The sequence below is a fragment of the Betta splendens genome, chromosome 24 (assembly GCF_900634795.4).
Source record: "Betta splendens chromosome 24, fBetSpl5.4, whole genome shotgun sequence".
NCBI classification, from domain to species: Eukaryota; Metazoa; Chordata; class Actinopteri; order Anabantiformes; family Osphronemidae; genus Betta; species Betta splendens.
The window spans coordinates 2,632,431-2,654,083 of record NC_040901.2 but is presented as its reverse complement, the minus strand read 5'-3'; the positions used below and the strand labels follow the sequence as shown (position 1 = coordinate 2,654,083).

The following is a 21,653-nucleotide window of genomic DNA, read 5'->3' as shown; positions in this document are numbered from 1 at the left end:
TCGCTGGTGAGCTGTTATGGACTTTATGATACTGTGTTGGCCTCAGCCGTCCTCCATTGGGTTGTGAGCCAGGCGGGGACCCAAGCTGGTTAAGAAAGCTGTCTCTGTCCTGGGGTGCAGCCTGGAGTCCATCGGGGAGGTGGCGGACAGAAGGATGATGTAGTTGACTCCAGGAAAACGAATGAAACATGAAGCTACAAATGCACCAGTTTTAATCTCAGAAAAGTTTATTTGTATTTTAGAGCAATAAAAACAAGCAATAGAACAAGATAAAAACCAGAAACACACACACAAAGATTACTTTTACTGGGCTTTACACATTTCCTCCTGTTTTGGAGACAGAGGCCACCACTGTGCGTTTCCGTCGGACCCTGCAGCTGCATCTGCAACACACCACACACCCATCAGCCCAACAGATATTCAAATTAAGAATTCATTTACTTTTGCCACAGTAGCGGTGACATTTCTAAAAAAGGTCCCCACAGTGTAGGGAGGTATATAAAATGTGTACAGTCTATAGGATTTAACATTGATATACTTGACATACTCTAACACTTACACTTCTGTAGACCTGGAATGTCAGATTTATAGAAAATCTGACATTCACCATAGAAAAAAAAAAAAAAAAAAAAAAAAAACTACTACATTAGGAAAATCTGGTTCTGGCGATACAGGCAACCTACAGAACGAATCAGGTGATCTTTAGGTGTAGCTTACCTGGAATGGTTCCGAGGGAGGAGTTATCAAAGAACTGCTTTGGATAGTTTTTGGACACCTGTTTAGAGGGTTGATCCCCACCGAAGAACCTGCTTTCTGGAAAGTCGAACGCAGAGACTACAGGAGAGTCCAGCATCTTCCTGGGAGAGTCCAGCATCTTCCTGGGAGAGTCCAGCATCTTCCTGGGAGAGTCCAGCATCTTCCTGGGAGAGTCCAGCATCTTCCTGGGAGAGTCCAGCATCTTCCTGGGAGAGTCCAGCATCTTCCTGGGAGAGTCCAGCAGCTTTTTTGGAGTCACCAGGACCTTTTGAGGTGGACTGAGGAGGCTGATGGAGTCAGTGTTCATTTGAAGGCCCCTCTTGGTGGGAGTACAGGGGGATGAAGGAGCATCCTTTATATTCCGTACTTTAAGCTTGACTGCCCTGTTTTTCCACTTGTTCATCTCTGCCTTCTGGCTGGAAACCAAGCTATGGAGAAGAGGAGATCTATGTTGGACACAGGACTAAAAAGGTTTCCCCATTTACCGTTTAACTGGTTAATCTTACCTTTCCAGTTCAGTTACTTTAAGCCTCAGCAGTTTTACTTCGTCCTCTAGTTTGTTCTTGTCTAGCAGAACGCTGCTAGTCACCACCAAACCCCTGGAGTTAGTCAGTCTGGCATGCAGATCCTTACCCGTCAGGACTGAATAGAACACAATTGCATTAGTTTAGACACATTCTGATCCTTCTGTCTTCAGAAATCAACAAATTCACTTTAAAGCTGTTATTATTTTTACTTGGTTTGTGGAGGTGAACTCATTTATTGATGACCCAGATATTTGCAGTGGGAGAAAAACATTCCAGTTTTAATGTTTCATTACAACTGTGTCTGCAACTGTGTCTGTGCCTAAAATCAAGACTTAAAGCTCAGAAATCTGCTGACTTACAAGAGCCCTCTCCTTCCTGTTGCTCTCTCCTCAAGGCCTCCTTCAGATCCCTTAGAGAGTCTTCCTTTTGATTCAGCATCATCTTCATCCTCTGGATCCTGGGAGCAAGAGGGGGGTGGGGGTGAAATCAGGTCAGGACATATGACACATGCTGAGACCGTCTAAACTGCTACAACGTCCTGACATTACAAAAAGGTCTTACTCTTGTTGATGCAGATCAGATGCTGAACTCAACTCCACCTCCAGTTTGAATATTTTATCTGAAAGTTTCTTCAACTCAACACTGCTGGGAGATGCATTTTTCTGACACGGAGAACAAACATGAAAAAAAGCTGCTTAATGCAAACAATCCAATCTAAGTGCTTAAATTCAAAACCCAATGCCTACAATCCCTTAAAGCAAATATTTTCCACAGCGGGCTTCTAATGGCGTCATTTAAAAACCCACCTCTGACTCTCGCAGTTTGCTTTTGAGAGTTTGGATCATATTTTCCTTCTCTTCAACTTGTGCACGACTGTCTTGCAGCTCTGTCTGGAGAAGCTGTGTGGCTTGTTTGTGGTTGGACACCCTGGTGCTGGCTTCGACCTGCGCCTTCTCCAGGCTCTTGTTCTGGGCATACAGAACCTGCCAAAAAAAAAAAAAAAAAGAATTTCCATTATTATCTGAAACCTGGATTCAAAGTCTTACCATTTTAATAGGAAACTACATCAACAGACTTGAACCTGCTTTGCTATAAAAACTATTACAAGCAGTTTGAACTGAATTGAACTTACTTTGACTTTTTCTTCAGTTTGCTGAAGCTGAAGTACAAGTTGCTGGTTGTCCTTAAGGAGGGAGACCTCTTTCTTCAGAGGGGCTCCCTCCAGTGCCTTCAGTAAAGTGACATTCTTGCTTCTCTCCTCCATGAGTTGTAAATCAGCCTGAGCATCGAGCGCCCTCAGCTCTTTAATCATCTGGTTATGCTCATCCATTATGGCCTACAGGATGCAAGTGGATGTTACAACATTAGTAGCCCGCAGACAATACATGTGTATGTTCCTGCTCCATTTACAGTACAGCCTGGTCAGTAGGTTGTGGTTTCAGTGAACATTCTACCTGCAGAGTCATCTGCCTGCTGTGAGCCACTGCAGACTTGTGGTCCAGCTCACGGCTCAGGAGCTCCTCCATTTTGCTGGGGCTGTCCACACCCAGTAGCTGTTCACTGAAACGATTTCTGTCCTGGACCTCGGCAGATAGCTCGCTGGAAAATGTGGTCATGTTGACGGAGAACTTCTCCAAAATGCTGGCCATTTTCTACAAAGCCAACAGAGGTACGGCAATGTTCGAGATTCAACATACTGACATCATGGAACATCACATACATAATCTTCAAACTGCGCTTTTTACTCACCTGCAGATAGAAAGGCCTTTTGTCCAGCAGCTCAGTTAGTCTCTGGTCAAACACCTTGTAGGTGTCCTCGTCTTTGACAGAATAGCTGGGTTCCTGAACCCTGCACAGCAGCAGGGCCTGCAGCCGCTTCTCCTCAAAAATAGCCACATCGGTCTTCACCAGGTACTCAAACTCGTTCCTATAGATTCTGGCTCGTAGATGAAGAAACTCCTGAAGAAGCAGAGTATGGGGTTCTGACCTTATGAACACTTCCCATTGTAGCGCGTGTTATCCTGTACTTACTATAATGTCTCTCAGCTGCATCTGCCTGCTCTGCAGAGCCTGCTGGATGGCGCAGTAGGTCCTCTGGGTGGGCTTTGCATAACCAATCACCTGGGCCGGCCGCGGGAGACCCTGCACTTGCAGGGCTTTGTTCAGAGATGCGTTGTTGTGCTTGGAGCAAATGTCAATAAAGTCTCTGAATTTTCCAAAGGACTCCTGCAACAATCAGTTAAAACATGTTCTGTTCAAATGCCTTTGCCCTGTACTGTCGCTTTTTAGCATTCTCAGAAAAAAATTTCCTGCATGTAGCGCCGTTTTCATGCAGGTGAGGTTCTTCAGCACAACTTCATTACTAAGAGATCAACAACAGATCAGGCCGACGGTGATCAGACAACAAATGATACCAAACATTCGCACATTCCTCACAGTAGCCTAGAAACACCAACTGTAATGCAAAGGGCTAGTGATACTGTAACATCTACACTGAACCTTAATATATTTATAGTACTTGTTGAGTAGTGCAGAATAAAGCTGTAACGGCCATACCGACTGCCCTTCTTACCTCCAGCTGCTCTGTGGACTCCTGCAGCCTTGATGACAGAGTACTCCTGAGCTGCTCTCCAAGGGATGACATGATTGCTTCGCTGCCCATCTGAGAAATACAGAAAAAGAAAAATGTTTTTAGACAGTTGAGACAGCTGCATGTATCTACTTCAGAGCCTCAGTAACCTGAACCAAAACTAGCTTAAAAAGCACAAAGTTGAAGGAAGAACACCACAAAAAGCGTGTGCTTCAGCTTCTGCTCGTTTGTGCCAGTACGTCTGCTGCTGCAGTTAATGTCTGGTACAAGAACAAACAAAAGCCTTGTATTGCTAGCTTCTGTGTGTCTGTACTGCACCACGACAAGGTGAAGTCAGCCTGATAAACTATGCAGAGTTGGAAATGAGAGGCGTTTGTCATTCATCTTACTACAGAAACACACCCACGCACGCACACAATAGAGAGAGCCAAACAGCATGTGTAATTTTATTTTGCACTTACTTCCTGCCTCAAATCGGTGTCTGCTTTCTCAGTTTTTTGCTGAGCGAGCAACTGTTCCTGTTCATGCAGCTTCTGCTGGATGGCTGATACCTGCAAGTTAGAGAGCATGATGTAATCCCATTGACTTAGAGAAGCAAAATAAATTACAAGTTGAATCCTCCCCACCTCTGCTCTGAGCTGGTCCCTCTCCTGAGTGAGTCTCTCCAGGGACGTCTGGAGCTGGTCCCTATCTTGACTGAGTCCCTCCAGGGTGTTCTGAAGCTGGTCCCTTTCCTGACTGAGTCCCTCCAGGGTGTTCTGAAGCTGGTCCCTTTCCTGACTGAGTCCCTCCAGGGTGGTCTGAAGCTGGTCCCTTTCCTGACTGAGTCCCTCCAGGGTGGTCTGAAGCTGGTCCCGCTCCTGACTGAGTCCCTCCAGGGTGGTCTGAAGCTGGTCCCGCTCCTGAGTGAGTCCCTCCAGGGTTCTCTGAAGCTGGTCCCGCTCCTGAGTGAGTCCCTCCAGGGTGGTCTGAAGCTGGTCCCGCTCCTGAGTGAGTCCCTCCAGGGTGCTCTGAAGCTGGTCCCGCTCCTGAGTGAGTCCCTCCAGGGTGCTCTGAAGCTGGTCCCGCTCCTGAGTGAGTCCCTCCAGGGTGTTCTGAAGCTGGTCCCTTTCCTGAGTGAGTCCCTCCAGGGTGTTCTGAAGCTGGTCCCTTTCCTGAGTGAGTCCCTCCAGAGTGCTCTGAAGCTGGTCCCTCTCCTCGCTGAGAGACTCCATCTCCTCTGTGATGGTCTGAGTGCTGGCTCGCCTTTCAGAGAGCAGACCATCTCTCTCAGCTTCAACACTTTCCAGCTTCACATTCAAAGTCCTTATCTGTAGGTAAGGAGACATTAGGACAACTGTTAAAACTAAAACTTTTATTGTAGCTGTAAAATGGATGCACCCCCCTTCCCACAAACACACACCTGACTCTGCAGAGTTTCCATCCTGTTCTCCAGCTCTGCTTTAATCTGACCCTTCTCTTGTCTCAGTTTCTCCATGGTACTGTGCAGCTGATCCTTCTCCTCGCTAAGAGAAGCCACCATGCACTGCATCCTCTCCATGTCCTCTGTGGAGCTCTGAGCAGAGGGGAGACTGTCTCTTTGCACTGCAGTGCTCTCCAGTTTCTGACATAGAGTCTGTATCTGTGAATGAGTGAGTTTTTAGATCCTGGTCTAAAAACAGATTTAGAAAAAAAAGGTGATGAGTTAGACACGGACCTGCTGACCCAGAGTGCACTCCGTCTCTTGGCTTTGTTTTAGCAGATCTGAGTTGATCTGCTTCTGTCGACACAGTTCCTCTTCAACGGAGCTCAGCAGCTCCTGTGCTGTGGAAGTCTTACAGCAAAAGTTAAGAATTGTTAGTCAAATACAATCTCTTATATATCTTAAATGACTTAATCCAAATTCTTTGATAACCTCACCATATTCACGCTGTGCTGAAGCTCTCGTTCCAGTTGGTCCTTTTCTCCACTAAGCGTCTGTAGAGATGTGTTCAGCTCTGTGAGCTGTACAAGCAGATTATTACCAAACCCATCCAATGGCCAAAAAGGAAAAGCAGCAAATGTTTTACATGCAGTTCCAATTTTTCCTTCCAACTCAGTCCTACACATCAATTTTCCTACCAAGTGTGTTACTACAATATTGTTAGAACTGCTTTGCTTAACATTGCTTTCAGTAGCAGCGTTTTTATAGGTGCCAGGAGTTTTGACAGTTTTATATTGACCAAAGCCCTTATTTGTCCCTCACCGAGGTTTGATGAAACTATTTACAGTGTCAATCCTGCAGACGTCCTAAACTGAGGAATCTGAGACTATTCATGCCAGGGTTTTTACCGTCTTCATTCGGTCCTCCAGCTCCTGCCTGAGCTGGTTCTTCTCTTGTCTCACTCCCTCCAGTGTCTCCTGCAGCTGATCTGTCTCCTCGCTGAGACACTTCACTCTGCACTGCAGCTTATCCATCTCCTCTGTGGAGCTCCGACTGTTTGCCTCCTTCTCAAACACCAGCGTGTTCCTCTCTGCTCGTGTGCTCTCAAGCTCCTCTGCCAGAGACCTTGTCTGTTAAAGATTTCCCAATAGCAGTCAGGGCATGGAGACCAGGATCCACTTTGAAAAAGAGCTTTCCTCATTTTGTCCTCACCTGCTGTTGTGAATTACACTCCTTCTGTTCACAGAGTCTTACCAAGTCTAAATTATTTTGCTTCTGCTCACGCAGCTGTTCTTTAAGTGACTTTATAAGACACTGAGCCTCTGTAACCTACAAAAAGCAGTTTGTAATGTCAATGCTGAGTGCTCAACAACCAAAACGTAAAACCAGACTTAGTAGAGGGAAGACTGCAGTTAATCACACTGCTGTCAAATGTGTTTATCAAAATAGTTTAGCTGCTGTGAAGGGAGATACTGCTGTGGGGGTATGGGGTTGGTTCCAAAGCGGACTTGTCCACCTTTATAACAGTAAGACACTGCGCGTGTTGACCAGGTACCTCCTGCTGAAGTTGGGTCATTTTCTCATCATGTGCTTGAAGGTGTGAGGTCAGGATTTCAGTCTGGTTAAAACCACATTGGGCTTGGACAACCTGCAAACCAAAGAACGATACATTCTTTTTACATTCCTGTTCTTGGGGGTCAGGAGAGGTGGCATAATCGTTAAATGCAGCCAGGACATTAACTTGCCATCTCCATCCTGTCCTCCAGCTCTGCTTTAAGCTGGTTCTTCTCCTGTCTCAGTCCTTCCAGGATCTCATGCAGCTGATCCTTCTCCTCATTCAGAGACGACACTCTGCATAGCAGCTTGTCCACTTCCTCTGAGCAGCTACAGGAACCATTTGTCCTCTGAGAGAGCAGACTGTCTCTCTCTGCCCGCACACACCCAAGCTCCTCAGTCAAAGTCTTAAACTGTGAAAGGGTGAAAATTCTAGTTTAGGATTATTTCTTACAGCATCTTACATTTTACTACCTATAGCACCACACCAACTGCAGTATGTATGCAGCACCAGCAGCAGATGCCAAGTACACCTTGTCTCTCACATGCGTTTGTAGCTCCTCCAGCTGTGCACCCAGCTGCCTGACAGACTTGTCCTGGTTGGATGCTTGTGCTGCCTCCAGCTGCTTAATCTGTCCCTTCAGTTCATGGTTCCTCTCCAGGACTGTCCTCAGCTCTTCTTGATTCTCAATCATCTGATTTTAAAACAAATCAAATCTAAAAGCTGTTGCGCTACTATACACTGTCCAGAAACTGAAAAGTAGGTGGATAAAAACCAACCATGTCCACATTTTCCTGCATGTCCATCTTGAGCTGGTCTCGTTCTGCGCTGACAGAAGCCAAAGCAGACAGAAGCTTCTCCACTTCCTCTGTTGAACCCTGAGCACCAGACCCTGGGAGAGCGTCTGCCTCTTCACGCACACATTGAGGCTCTTGTGATGATTTCAGCATCTGTTTAGGCAGAATGATGTTTGACTAACAAAGACCTGACAACAAAGGCCTTAAGATAAAGTGTTTCACTCGCCTCTGATTCCTTCTGCTCATAGAGGTTCTTCTGCCTGTGTGTCTCTGCAGCCTACAACAGTATTAAAAGATTGTTCAATAATTTTGAGCAAAAACTGAGAAACATCATCTTTCAAAGTTTACTCACCATCTCCACACTGAGGCGGTCTCTCTCTGCAGTAACAACCAACAGCAGCTGTTCCATCTCTGCTAAAGCCTGAAGACCAGCATCTTTGTCAAATAGCAGAGCGTCTTTCTCTGCTCGCACACACTGAAGCTCATGAGTCAGCTGGTTTACCTACACACGGCCATGTGGGCAAAAGAGGCCGACATCACTACTGCACTTTAACCTCTAGGAATGTCTACAGTGCCTTTAAAAAGCTAACGTCATCATACTTGTTCTTGAAGTTCTTTGCTGATCTCCTCCTCCGTGGTTCTGGACATTTCGCTGTCACCCAGCTTCTCTTCCAAGTCCTTCACCAGCTGCTCCGTCTCCTTCAGTTTGTCCTCCAGTGCTACTCTGTGTTGCTCATGCTCCTCAAGCTGGAACAAAAGAACCGCTATGCCATCAGGTTACAGCAGCATTTCAACCCTTTTCCACAAAGAACAGAAGTCATCTGACTGGGAACAGCAGGGGGTGCTCTGCTACGCCGTCAGGCTTAATTTTGTGGCTTACTTTTGAGGCCGTCTTCTTCGTGGCATTCATGAGCTCTGAACGAAGGGAATCCAGCTGCTGCGTTCCATCAGCACACTGCTGGCTCAGCTGCTGCTCCCTCTGAGCAGAGGCTTTAAGGTCTGCTTGGACATTCAGAATCTCTGTCAGCAGGTCGCCCCTCTCATTTTGAACAGATTCCAGCTCCTCTGTCAACTCGCGAACCTGAGATAAAAAAAAAAAAAAAATAAGCCGGACTTAAACACCGTCATGCTCAGTGTATACGAGATATTGGCCTTGATAGATGCTTGAATGACCTACCTGCTTCTTCAGGTTGTCCACCGTCTCTGGAGGTGTCTGAAAAGCAGCCAGCTCCTCCAGCTGAGCTTTGAGAGCTTCCTCCATCTTATGAGCTGCTGCCAGCTCTTTATTCAGGTTGGCCACTTTTCTCTCAAGTTCTACACCTTCCATCAGATCTGGAGAGAACAATGGAGTGTTACAATTTTCGATTAAATGCAGTGAACACAACAGTGATTGAAAACCTACTCTTTGGGACTTTGCCATCTAGCAGCATGGTGAGCTTGGTGTTCTCTTCAAATGCAACGTTCAGCTCTTTCTGAAGATCACTCTGCATGGTTTTGTAGCGCAACCTCTCTGTCTCTAGTTGAAACTGCAGGCTGTTCACCTGAGCCTCCATCTTCTTGTAGTTGGCAGTCAGAGTCGCCTGTATTGCAGAAAAAAAAAAAAAAAAAAAAGTTGTCAAGCACGAAAGGGAAGATGGTGTGTGTGCACAGGGGTGAGCAGCAGCAGCCTGACAACTCCTCAAAGGCCTGCAGTAAAAGAAGGCGATAATAAAAAGGAATAGAGAGTGTGAGCGCTGCACATGCGCAGCTGCTGTATTCAAACAGCACATTCACATTTAACATTCGTGGCAAGGCACACTTAGCATTTAGCAGTGTTTGAGTGAAGCAGCTGCATGTGATGCCTGTGGACACCAACATGCTGCAGACAGTCGACACACTACGGCTGAGCCTTAACAGCTAATTCTGATGGTTAAAAGGCTGGAAGGGATCAGTTAGCGTCACCAGGCAGGTTAAGGTAGGGTGGGACAATCTTAGTGCCTTGTTATGGTCACGTGTGTCTAACTTTGAAACCTTCATAAGTGAAGAGGTCCTACGTCAGCCCTGTTCTCCTCTCACACACTGTTTTTTTGTTACTGGAATAATACATTAAAATTTGACTATCAGGGGCTTTAATATCCTCTAATAGGTTTCGTTTCTCAGACATTTTTAAAATTACACTCGAGTATGCAAACATGTATGGGATTATACATCTATAATAATAATAATAATAATACTATAATAATAATCAGGAAAAATACCAACCTATCACATGATGCTGCTGATTTGTGTATTTGCCCACATTTACACAGCCTGTTCAAGAGGTACCACACACACTTACAGCTGGGGATGCTTAAATAACAGCACATCTCCATGGGCAGGTAAGTTTGAGACTACGAGAGAACCTATAAAGGCCCGAATTTCACACTGAATTTTCGAGTCAGAGCTGCAAACATTTTGCAAGCCGTGATGTACCCTGTTCTGGCAACAATATTTTGTCTATACTTAGTAAAACTAAGCACAGAAGGCCAGAGGAGTCCATGTTCCATTAGGCCAGAACATTAAGGCTTAAGACATTTTAAACTATTGGACGTTGCAGAACGATAAACACTACTTACATTCATCTCCTCCAGAGCAATGCTTTCACTACGGAGGACAGCCCAGTCCTTCTTCGCGTCCCTGCTGACACCTTCTGCATCGTCCAGTGAGCGACGAAGCTTTGCCACCTCCTGCACCAAGTCCTTACCATTCTGCAAAGAGGCAACACAGGTCACCAAAGCTGGACTATTTCATCCACCTTGTTTTCACCTCACCGATGCTTTTGTAAAGCCAGGACTTGGTTCTGCTTCACATTCCCTCTTCCAAATCAACACTGGACAACTTTGGTATCGTCTACCCTCCCTCTACATGAGTATGAGCTGCCTAACTGGGCTTAACAGTTATCAGAAAAGCAATTTACATACCAAACTCTGCAGCTGTTCTGTTAATTCAGTTTTACTCCTCAGGTCCTCAGACAGAGCAGCCATCTTGTTCTTTAAGAGATGGCGCAAGGGAAAAAAAAACACACACAAAAAAAAACGTTTCAAACCACAACTGTAGCTTGCAACAATTAAAAGTAAACACCCACAAGTGGTAAACTATTGTTTGTATTCGCACCAAAAACAGCTTAACGTGTAATCAACGTGTACATGAATTTGTCATGACGTCTTACCTGAAGCTCCTGACACTGAAGCTCACAGAGTTCAAGAGCTGTCTTCAGCCTAGATATTTCTCCCTGTAACTCATTCTGCAGGATTAAATCAATAAAAGGCTTAATATAACAAGCACGTGTACCATCCGTAGATTGAAAATCTAAGGATAGAACAAACTAGTAGAACCTCACCTCATGTTCCCTCCTGAACTCATGCTCCAGATTTTCAAACTCATCTATATCTCTCTTCTCTTTCAGCTCTTGTGACAGAGCAGCTTTATCTTTCTCCAGAGTTTCAGTTTGCTCTATGAACATCCCCAACTCCTGCTTCAGATAGTCTCGTTCTGCAGCCACCATTTCCTGTAGACACACCATCAATAATTGGACAAGGTAACAGGGTCAAGCTGTGCTCTCCTATACATTTGCATCAGATCGTACCTTCTCAGAAGCCAGAGCTTCACACAGCTGGATGGTTTCAACAAACTCTCTTCTCATCTGAAAAACAGGCACAACTGTATTGTAACCTGTGTGTGACTCAGCCAAGCCAGCTTCAAGACAGTCAGGTGTGTTTTCTACTGGAGAGAGAGGACCACTCACCTCTTTATCGGGTTGACTATTGAAGGCCTGACTCTGTTCCTCCAGCTGTCTCTCCAGGTCTGCCACTCGGCTCATTAACAGATCAACCTTCTCCATGGCTTCAAGCTTCTGCTGAGCTTCCGAGTGTAGCTGGAGCTCCAGATCTGCTAGCTTCTGACCAGTTTCCAATATTTTCTCCACAGCTTCCTGTTTCTGCTGGGCCTCTGTTTGCAGCTGGCCCTCCAGCTCCGACACTCTGGTGTCCAGAAGGTCTACTTTTGCACTGGCTTCCTCTTTCTCTCGACTCTTTACTTCCAATTGGAGCTCTAGATCCAATACGACGCTGTCCAATTTCTGGACTTTTGCCAGTGCATCTTCTTTTTGCCGACCCTCTTCTTCCAGCTGGATGTTTAGGCTGGACACTGTGTTTGAAAGCTCATGCATCTGATCTGGAGAGACAAAGTCCTGAGCACTGAAAAAAAGATAATATATAATTAATATAAGATATAATTAATACAAACCAAAACGGAACCAGAGTTTGATAGTAGATGTGGATTGAGACCACCTCATTTTGAGGGTCTCGGTGTGGTTGTTTTGGTGACAAAAATGGACAGAATGAACCAATGGGGGGAAAAAAAACAAACAAACACTGTTCTGTTTAATATAACCAAATCCCTTACGTTTGAAAGCACCTTAAGACATTTACCTTTCCTCAAAGCTGTGAACGGTCACACGACTCATTTCCAGGTTATCTGAAGGAATCTCCCACTGAGAGTCAAATTCATCTTCTGTTAAGATACGTTTTGCAGTTAGTGCATGCTTCATATTTTCTGAGGCAATTCCTGTTTTGGAAAACGGCTTATTTTATGGTCTACCTTCACCCAGTTCTGACAGACAGGAGCGGTCATCTTTTCTTTTTTGAGAAAAAGACCCAAACACGTCACCATCACAGACCGATGCTTGGGTGAGCTTCAACATCTTTCCTCCCCACGTAACTCTGCGCTTGGGCATCTTAAAAAAACACATCAATAGAACTTAGGATGAATATGAGAAAACTGTGTCTTAACTGTAGATTGATTCTGGGTCCTATTTGCCTTTCTAACGAGATCCAGATTAGAGCTGGTGACAAGAAGCTTAGTGAGGTTTCTGATTCTGTCCTGTTGTTCTCTCTGGAGCTGATCCTTTTCTTGGATCAGCTGGGACAGAACCTCCCTCTCAGTCGCTGTGGTGTGTGTGACTGAAGACACCTGTAGAGGTCGTTCACAGTTCCAAGAGTAAAAAGTGTTGCTTCAATAGAACTTGCAGGACATGGTGATAAATGCAAAATGCTGAGCAAAAGAAAAGAAAAAAAAAAAAAGAGTGAAAACTTGCCTCTTGAAGTCGTCTCTTCAGGTCAGCGATTTCATTGCGATACCTTCTGAGCAAAGCGCCATCGTCAGAAACCTCTGTCACATGGGGGTCATTCTTCATTTTCTTTGCAGTGCTGGCAAACTAAACAAATGCACCCCCCCCAAAAAAAACAAAAATCAGCTTGCGCTTGGTCTCGTTCTGCTGCTAAGCAACTGCATGTTCTGGATCAACTGCCCACATGCCCCAAGGCTCATACATCTATTGTAAAAATACAATAGTAAAATGTGGTGGTACAGATTTTAAAGGCTCACTGACCTGCAAAGTGCTAAGAGTCTCCTCAAGTGTGACAGGGGTGATGGTGCAGATAATAACAGTCTTAGCGTTTCCACCCAAGGAGTTCTGCAGGATACGTGTCAGCTTACTGTCTCTGTAGTTGGTGAAACCCCTGAAAACAAAATTTAGCAGGTCCAATGACATTTATTATAAATGAGGAAAAAGACAGCCGGGCAACAAGAGGAACTAACTGTCAGTGATGTTTAGTTTACTCACTTCTGGCTTTCATCAGTCAGCTTTTTGATCACTTGCCCCAGTGTGAACAGGCTGCGATTGATATTACAGCCTTCTTTAAAACGAGTACCTTTAAGTATCAAAACCAGAAGCATTAGCATTACAGTAATGTATTCAATAGTGTACACTTCAACAATTTAAAATTACCTTCAGCTCCTGTTTGACTCGCTCTCTCCGATCCAGCTAAATCCACTAAATTCTAGAACAAAAAGGTGAAAAAAGACCAAATGATTAAACCACCAAGTGTGGCAGATTACATGACCAAGGGAGTTATAGGGGTAGGAGGCTCACCAGATGAGACACAATAATGGCTCCGTCAGCATTTTCACCTGACGCAAGGTCGCTGCGCTCTCTGCTTTCCAGGATCTAAGGAAAAACTCAGTTCTGAAACATTCATTCTCCCAAAAATACCCATCACAGCATGTCAGTGATGCTTACCATTCGAAAAATTGTGTGTGAGCGGCTGCTCCGCTGGTTCATTTTTGTCTTCCCATAGTGACGGTTTTCTACAAGATCAATGGCGTCACTGATTATTACAGACTGATACAATCACTGACATGTTTAGTAGTGTCCTCAGATCTCACTTTCTCCTTTCCGAATCCAGGACAGGGCCTGTGCAGGAGATGTAACCAACTCCTCAGTCAGATCAGCCACATAGATGGTTTTCTGTACAAAGTGGAAACAATACATACGCTTTATTAACATCAAGTCACGTTTTAATTAGTGTTGCACTTCCATAGACAAATGGGAACTTTCTTAAAGAAAAGCAAACTGAGCAGCACAGCCTAACATCCTCATAGCATCAAATAGATTCATGAACGTCTACCAAGTTTATAACATATGTTTGACTGTAAATATTAGTGTAATACTACATGGATGCACATAGATGATTGATCTTTAATCGGTTGTCTATTAAAATAACATTTTATTAGCTTAGAATTTAAAATAATCCTTTATATAGGAGAAAAATAATTAGCAAAACAACTTCTTACATTGAGGGCCTCTCTAACTTCCAGGGGTTTCCGCTTCCAGCTGTCAACAAGCAGATCACTCACAGTCTCATTATAGATTTCCATATAAGACACTCTGAGAAGAAATTCTTTTTTCGGACACTGTGGCAACAAAAAACAAGCATTAGTTACAAAAACACATTGGAGCTTTTTTTTTGTAAAAACATCCATTTTACTCTTACATTTTTTATGGTTTGGAAGACATCTTCCACAGCCAGTGGGATCACTCCAGGAGTATGATCTCTGCCCATCATGGTGAAAGTCTTTCCAGAAGATGTCTGCCCATAAGCAAATATTGTTCCTGTGAATTAAAACAAAGTAACTACATTCAGTGAGGCCAACAAGCAAAACAAATCATGTCTTGTTTTAGGTTTAATTTTCACCATTATATCCTTGAACAGTGGATACGACCAGGGGTTTTGCAATGTCCTGATACAGTTGCTTGGTAGTTTCTTCAGCTGTAAACACTCTGTCTGTAAAGGACACAGGACAAAATAAACAAATGCTGTACAACATCTATTACTAGAACACTACGAAAAGGCACCAACCCCGTTAAATGTAGAAATACATTTTAAAAAGACGCATGTGATCAAACATACCAAACACAAAACTCTTGGTGGAAGTCCCGTCATCCATCTGATGGATTGATTTGTCATCACATTTCCAAAACAGGTGGATGGGCTCCACATTCTCTGATGAACTTTCCTCTCTGGAGCAAAGACACACATTCAGGATTAATGAGGAAATACAAAGTCAGAGTTTGTTTGACAGCAGCTTCATTAAACGGTGTCCGCTTTGTCATTAGACATTTTAGCAACACTGCATTAATTATGACTTTGTCTTTGAACACATTCGCTGCCAGGGAAGCAGCCAGAAGTTCAAAACGTTTCCCAAACTAGAAAATGTAAATCATCAGCATCTTCCTCCAAATGACAACCTTGAAGAACTAGCCAAATATAGGTCAATTTCAAATTTCCTCTTCATCTAACATTCTTCATAAGCTGAAAATGGCAAAGCTGTAAATGTATCAAAAACAACCCCAAATTGATATACACGTTAAAGGTCGATAAGCTGAAAACGTGAAATCTAATAGCTCTAATCTCTTATCGATGACACACGTTTAGATATTAATTGGCGTTTTTTACGACAAAGCGTAGAGAAGTACACAGCGACCGTTCGCTTATGCCAGCGATCCCACTAATCAACAAAACGATGAAACAATGGTAGAGCATTTTGGTCAAAAGACGCAGTTTGTGTCATTTTCGGTCAGTCTCCAGAAAAGGCGGAACATTAAAGAGGTTCAGTCACGAAGCTACGCAGGAGACAGACCGCGCTCGGCAAATAGTCATTAATAGTCAATAACTATTCCTTCAGTTAGCAAGGTTAATGTTAACAATACGCCTTAGCATGGTCTCAGCTTCAGGACCTACCTGGCAACAAGCGGGCGCACCCGTACGCAAACTTTAACGGCCGACTCTTCTGTCATTTTACTATTTATTTTTATGCAAGATAAACTAACAGGCAAGACGAACTACCACGAACGCCACTGCAAGGAACTTCCTTCGACGTTAGAAGTTTGAAATCTGTAGCTTAAATATGATTGGCCAACGTCATCAGGCAAAACGTTCCATATGACGAGGAGAAAATGGCACCGTGTTACCATATTTCCTTAACAAAAAAATAAACAAAAACGTTTCTTTCTCAATCCTGAAAAGAAATGAAATTAATAAAATAAGAAAAAGAAGAATGTGTCAAAACATGCGACGGCGGCACATGACGTCATCAAATCGCATCCGGACCACGGACCCTAACACGCGAGACCGTGGATGTTAGTGTTGCTACATTGAGTTAAAGTACAGTTGAACAAACCCGGACGGCCTCACGTTTACAGCCTGATATGACTTAAAGCGATAACTTTAAAAAGGAAACGACGCTAGTGTTGTTGCAATGTCTCTGTTTCTTGTGAATAGGTAAGTTTGGTTTATGTAAGATGAGACATTTAAAACCATAGATGGAATATTCCTCTGTTACCTCAGCAGGATGTGTAGCGTAATAGAACAATATGATGTATGCAAACAAAGGATACACAGCAAAGAGTAAACGTGAGCTCTTTTATATTATATCAACAATCTGTTAGAACAGTTGGGAGTTAGACGAACATTTTCTTCTGTCAGTTTGTTAATGTGTGAAGTTGGCATCCCATCACTGTAATATGCAGCATCTCTCAGATCAACATATGTGCAGATGTTGTAAAACGAATCGACCTGCGTCACATTGACAACAGGTATCTGGCAGAGGAGGAAGATGGCAGTGCTTCGAAGGAGACTCGGTCTCAGCTGCTGCTGGCTAAACTTCAGCAGAAGGCAAAGGAGAAGCAGCAGCGGAGTTTGATGGAGAGGCCGTCTAAAGGCCAGACATCCCAGCAGCAAAAGAGAAAGAAAAGGAAACCAGAGGGCAGTCATGAGTCTCCACAGCACAAAAAGAGGAAAACACAAGCAGTACCGTTGTGTGCTCCGGACTCAGACATCCCTAACAAGCTGGTCAAGAAAAAGAAAACACATGAGTCAGGTGTGTGCCATCAAACGCATCACGGGCTCAGGCCAGAGCCGCTCACACATACATTTACTCTTGAAGGGCACCTACTGGAGAAGAGATTTGTTTTGCCACTTTGTTTCATGAAAAAAAAATTCACAAGTGGTTCAGGTTGGATTAACCGATCATGATTGGACAGTCTGTCTGTATCCACAGATGGAAAGCTAGAGTTATTGTTTCTGTTGTTTATTGTTGTTGTTCAAAAAGCTTTGTTAATGGTGCAGTAGCTGTACAACGTGGACCAGAGACTTAGTTAAATGTATTACGTCAGAGCATCCATCTAAATTCAAGTTTTTGTTCAGGGACCAGAAGTTGTTCCTATGGTAACAAAGGAACATTATCATCATCAAGAAGCCCTATATAACAATAGAACCAGTAGAAAATGAGGACTGTTGTGTTTTCAAATCACCTGCATCTTCTGCAAGTCCTTTTTTTTTTTTTTTTCTTCTGCATTTCCGGCTTTACAGCTAAAGATCGAGCCATGACCACAGAAACAGAAGAAGTTGAACAGGGAACAAACCCAGGAGGAGACGAGGCTGAGGTTGAAAAAGACACATCAAAACAAACTAATGCTGTTTCCACAGAATTCACAGTTCTGGGCGGATTTGAGAACAAAGCTATCCAAAAGGTGCAGTGGTTAGTTGTCACCAGTCTCATCTGTACTCCTGCTGCGGGAGCACTAAGACCCATAGAGTTTATTCCTGTGTTCACAGGTACACAGAGTCCTGCCTCAGTGGCTCGCACAGCCTGATGTCATTCACAAGGACATTAAAAGCAACCTGGTCCCCATTGCTAGCATTACAGGACTCGCTCCTCAGCTCATTAGAAAACTGCAGAACAATGGAATTCAACACTTCTTTCCAGGTAATTACACATGCTGAGGTTTTTTGAGTGTTAACCACAAGCTTTGGGTCAAACAGATGCTGTCTTCTGTTCAAAGTTCAAGCAGAGGTGATTCCAGCCATCTTGGAAAGCACTGAGCAGGGGCTGCTGGTGGGACGTGGCGGCTACAAGCCCAGGGATATTTGTGTGTCTGCACCGACAGGCAGTGGCAAGACTCTGGCATTTGTCATACCGGTCATCCAGGTGAGCTGCCTGCATTACTGCTGCTTGTGCAGGTGGAGGCTTAAAGGAGGTCATGGTCAACGTCATGTAGGAGTAAAGATGCGTTTCCATCCTCAGGCACTGATGGAGCGGGTGGTGTGTGAAGTTCGTGCTCTGGCTGTGTTGCCGACCAAGGAACTTGCTCAGCAGGTCAGAACTTAGGCTAAAAAAAACAGGTTGACTCAGAAATGCTCAGCTGACGTCTGCTGCTCTTGCAAACAGGTCTGCACGGTGTTTACGTCATACGCCGAGGGAACGGGTCTAAAAGTGGTGATGCTGGCAGGTCAGAAGTCTTTTGCTGCGGAGCAGACTTCACTGTCAGAACTCAGGTGAGAACAGAACCAAAGAACTATAGATTGTGCAGGACTCAGGGTTTGTTGGAGCATAGCTGCTGTATTTATTAGGTTTCATCTAGTGCTTAGAGCAAGTCACAGTTAATAAATATTGGTAATTCATTTATCAATATAAATAACTTGTAAATTGTGGATCATTCTCTTAAAATTTAGGTTTTTAAAAAAATATTCTTGATCAAAGAGGAAGTAATGTTTGTTCCATCCAGACTTTACTTAGGGCTGAAAGAACCTCTGTCATTAAATAATTTTTGTTGTTTCCTCCAGAGGCGGCAGGAGACGCAGTTTAGCAGACATCGTTGTGGCCACGCCGGGTCGGTTGGTCGATCACATCAACAAAAACTCAGGCTTATGTCTCGGACACCTCAGGTTTCTTGTGAGTTGTACATAACTCAAAACAAATGAATCACAACCAACAGCAGCTGTTTTTCAGAGTGTTCTCGTCCATCCCAGGTCATGGACGAGGCAGACAGGATGGTGGACAGCATGCACCAGTTGTGGCTCAGCCATGTGGTGAAGGCTGTTCACACACCACCAAATGGAGCAGAAGGCCGGGCCATCTTCAGGAGGACTGAACCTGTGCACGTTACAGCAGCAAGGTGGGCGACGTCTCACCAGCTACCAACTCCTACTGCCTTTTTAACGATGATGATGACTGTGCAGCTAGTGGCTTAAAAGTCTTGATCATCCAGAACAGCTTGGTCTCACTTCTTCCCTTTGAGCTCTGTCTCTGCTCTGTTTCTTTAGCTGCTGCTTTCAAGTATTTCTTCTCTCAGTCTGTCTCCGCCTCAGATGCCACTGCAGAAGCTGCTGTTTTCAGCCACACTCACACAGAACCCAGAGAAGCTGCAGCAGCTGGGCCTCCACCAGCCCCGATTGTTCAGCTCCATCCATGCTCAGCCCAATAGCACGCCAGCAGCCCCCGGTCTGGCACCAGATGGCTTTGACTTCCCCCAGGGTCTAACGGTGAGGACGCAGAGCAAAGAAACCAGCTGACAACCTGGCACTTTGTGGCTCACAGCATGTTTGTTTTTAGGAGTATTATGTTCCCTGTACTCTGAGCAACAAGCCCCTCCTCATTCTCCACTTCATCCTGCGTATGAAGCTCATACCCATCCTCTGCTTCACCAACTCCAGAGAGACAGCACACCGGTAAGAGACGTGTTCAAACCACCAGCTTAAAGGATTCTGTGTGTTCAACCTGAGTGTGTAGATATTTGCCCTCCTTTGTTCCTGCTTAGACTCTTCCTGCTGGTGCAGCTCTTTGGTGGCGTCCACGCTGCTGAGTTTTCCTCCAGACTGTCTCCAGGAGACAGAAAGAAGACACTAAAGGAGTTCGAGCAGGGAAAGGTCCAATTGTGAGTCTGCCGGTGTGTGTGTGTGTGTGTGTGCTGGCATCTATACGGGGCAGTTGAAAAGGCAGGAAGTAGAGAGAGCGGCGCTGTTTTCAATTAGCATGCCAGTCTGAAAGTCATGTTGGGGTGGGAGGACTTTACAAGCAGCCACATTACATACTAGATGAATGTGAAGAGAGGAAGAGAGACATACACTCCCTGTTACAAGTCTGTGTAATTGGATGCAGGTTGTGGCCACTGAATGGACATAGATTAATTCTGTATTCTGTGTAGAATCATCAGAACTCTTGAGCCGACCATGAATATAGAACATGATACCTGATCATTTATTGCCATGTAGCTGTAGTTGTCTCTTTCTGCTTTAATCGTCACTGCATTGATGTCCTACAGGTTGATCAGCACAGATGCAGCTGCCAGAGGCATCGACATTAACGGGGTCAAATGTGTTGTGAACTATGACGCACCACAGTTCGTCAGGACGTACATTCACAGGTGAGCTGTGCTTCAAATCTTTAGTCAGTCACATTTGTCTGTTCTGAGATGAACTGTCTCCTTCTGTCTGTGCTCAGGATAGGAAGAACTGCAAGAGCAGGAAAATCAGGCTTGGCCTTTACCTTCCTCTTTCGCGTACAGGTGAAACATTTTAATGTGTGTATAAACAGCACATACAGATTGCAACCGCATAATATTCATTACTCTTCTTGGTCCAAATAGGAGAAGAGGTTCCTTCAGATGGTGCAGCAAGCAGGAAGTCCTGGCATTCAGAAGCAGCTTATTAAACCCCAGAGCCTGCAGAGTATGGAGGCTCGATACGAGCAGACGCTGCAGGAGCTGGCCAGTGTGCTCAAGGTACTGATCAAGTGGATGCTAAGCACCAACTGTTTTGTTTATACATACACTGGTCATCAGTGCAGAGAAGCAACTGTGTATAGTTGCTGTCCACCACCAGATGGTCCTAATGTTTGATTTTCCCTACAGGATGAAAAAGCCAAGTACTGACACCTGACGATCACACTGCAGCTTGCTACTGTACTGACCAAACACAACTCTGCATCTGTGAATAAACATGATTCAAACCTTTTATTAGTCTGCTTACTAAAGTACAGCAGTGAGAACATGTGTTGGTTCTGTGCAGACTGTGAACAATCCTTCAGAGCTTCCCTCTAAAGAACTACAGTCCTGAAAACTCCTCCATCCACGTTTTGTCACCTCAGTCCCACTTGGATGACTTCCTCCTCATGGACCGCTCCCCTTCGCTGTCGACGGCCTCATACAGCTGCTGCTCGTTGTCTCTGGTTGCGTGCATGTAGCCCAGGTATCCCACGCACAGAGTGATGGTGACTAGGCCGAACGCCATCACCGGTTTGTTCTGAAAAACAGCACACCTTCAAACACCAGAATCAGCCAGTTTATCCAGTGATCACACAGACGCTACGAAGTACGTACAACACTGGAAATGCAGCTGTGGCTGAAAATCCAGGTCAAAGAAATGAACTTATGCAAGGGTCGGCCTAAAATGGGTCCACGTGTAAGTTCAGGTTGTGCCAAACTACGGATGTTGTAACAGTTTTTTTCAAGCAACACCAGCACTTCTAAGTCCACTACTAGTGATGACGTCCTCCACTACGGGCACCGCCTCAGTCTAGGAGGTTTCTGTGACAGTAGGACATGCTGTTTGACTGTTAGGGTCCAGCTCTGGTGTGCAGACCTACCGGTTTTATGAAGAGTTCCGGGTTGACCACTCGGAACAGCGTGGTGGTCTTTGCCGTCCTCAGTCCGGGGCTCCTCCAACCCTTCTCAACCGGACTGTCCTTGCCCCTAGCGCCGTCTTTATCTGCCATGTCTACATTATATGGTCAGGACGCAGCCATGTTTCTAAGTCAATGAAGAAACCGAAGAAGAAGCGAGCGACGCGCGTGTCGCAGCGCCCCCAGTGGCAGTGACGAGGGACACAAC

General features: G+C 44.8%; 3 protein-coding genes across 6 annotated transcripts; 1 reads left to right on the top strand and 2 right to left on the bottom strand.

Moving 5' to 3' along the window:
* Window positions 1-205: 205 nt before the first annotated feature.
* cenpe (centromere protein E) lies at window positions 206-15,908 on the bottom strand. 2 transcript variants are annotated; one of them, XM_041069530.2, is made up of 49 exons: window positions 15,727-15,908; window positions 14,896-15,005; window positions 14,680-14,769; window positions 14,479-14,597; window positions 14,279-14,398; window positions 13,871-13,952; window positions 13,725-13,792; window positions 13,578-13,652; window positions 13,434-13,485; window positions 13,269-13,356; window positions 13,035-13,164; window positions 12,741-12,860; window positions 12,464-12,616; window positions 12,245-12,380; window positions 12,076-12,157; window positions 11,391-11,841; window positions 11,232-11,288; window positions 10,986-11,153; window positions 10,815-10,889; window positions 10,567-10,635; window positions 10,222-10,353; window positions 9,030-9,207; window positions 8,805-8,959; window positions 8,508-8,708; window positions 8,228-8,374; window positions 7,980-8,129; window positions 7,854-7,904; window positions 7,610-7,780; window positions 7,363-7,524; window positions 7,021-7,242; window positions 6,831-6,923; window positions 6,488-6,604; window positions 6,184-6,405; window positions 5,773-5,856; window positions 5,570-5,686; window positions 5,276-5,494; window positions 4,500-5,183; window positions 4,335-4,424; window positions 3,856-3,945; window positions 3,315-3,509; window positions 3,033-3,242; window positions 2,738-2,935; window positions 2,416-2,619; window positions 2,090-2,266; window positions 1,845-1,945; window positions 1,643-1,740; window positions 1,263-1,398; window positions 718-1,184; window positions 206-383 (listed from the first exon to the last, which is right to left on the bottom strand). In XM_041069530.2, exons 1-49 carry the CDS (start codon window positions 15,780-15,782, stop codon window positions 304-306), a joined length of 7,452 nt encoding a protein of 2,483 aa, XP_040925464.1. In that variant the 5' UTR covers window positions 15,783-15,908; the 3' UTR covers window positions 206-303. The 2 variants fall into 2 exon arrangements, with proteins under 2 accessions (XP_040925464.1, XP_028996968.1); XM_029141135.2 differs by having other exon boundaries at window positions 7,375-7,524.
* Window positions 15,909-16,096: 188 nt separating this feature from the next.
* On the top strand, window positions 16,097-20,778 carry ddx51 (DEAD (Asp-Glu-Ala-Asp) box polypeptide 51). Of its 3 annotated transcripts, none has more exons than XM_041069532.2 (16): window positions 16,097-16,266; window positions 16,581-16,864; window positions 17,473-17,516; window positions 17,602-17,752; window positions 17,829-17,974; window positions 18,053-18,142; window positions 18,215-18,321; window positions 18,610-18,718; window positions 18,796-18,941; window positions 19,119-19,308; window positions 19,379-19,494; window positions 19,584-19,700; window positions 20,088-20,189; window positions 20,267-20,330; window positions 20,412-20,546; window positions 20,676-20,778. In XM_041069532.2, exons 1-16 carry the CDS (start codon window positions 16,244-16,246, stop codon window positions 20,694-20,696), a joined length of 1,845 nt encoding a protein of 614 aa, XP_040925466.1. In that variant the 5' UTR covers window positions 16,097-16,243; the 3' UTR covers window positions 20,697-20,778. The 3 variants fall into 3 exon arrangements, with proteins under 3 accessions (XP_040925466.1, XP_028996969.1, XP_040925465.1); XM_029141136.3 differs by having other exon boundaries at window positions 17,356-17,516; window positions 18,071-18,142; XM_041069531.2 differs by having other exon boundaries at window positions 17,356-17,516.
* Window positions 20,763-21,600, bottom strand: smim8 (small integral membrane protein 8). The gene is made up of 2 exons (XM_029141140.2): window positions 21,410-21,600; window positions 20,763-21,066 (listed from the first exon to the last, which is right to left on the bottom strand). The coding sequence occupies exons 1-2, from the start codon at window positions 21,536-21,538 to the stop codon at window positions 20,908-20,910; spliced, it is 288 nt and encodes a 95-aa protein (XP_028996973.1). The 5' UTR covers window positions 21,539-21,600; the 3' UTR covers window positions 20,763-20,907.
* Between the last annotated feature and the right edge of the window lie 53 nt (window positions 21,601-21,653).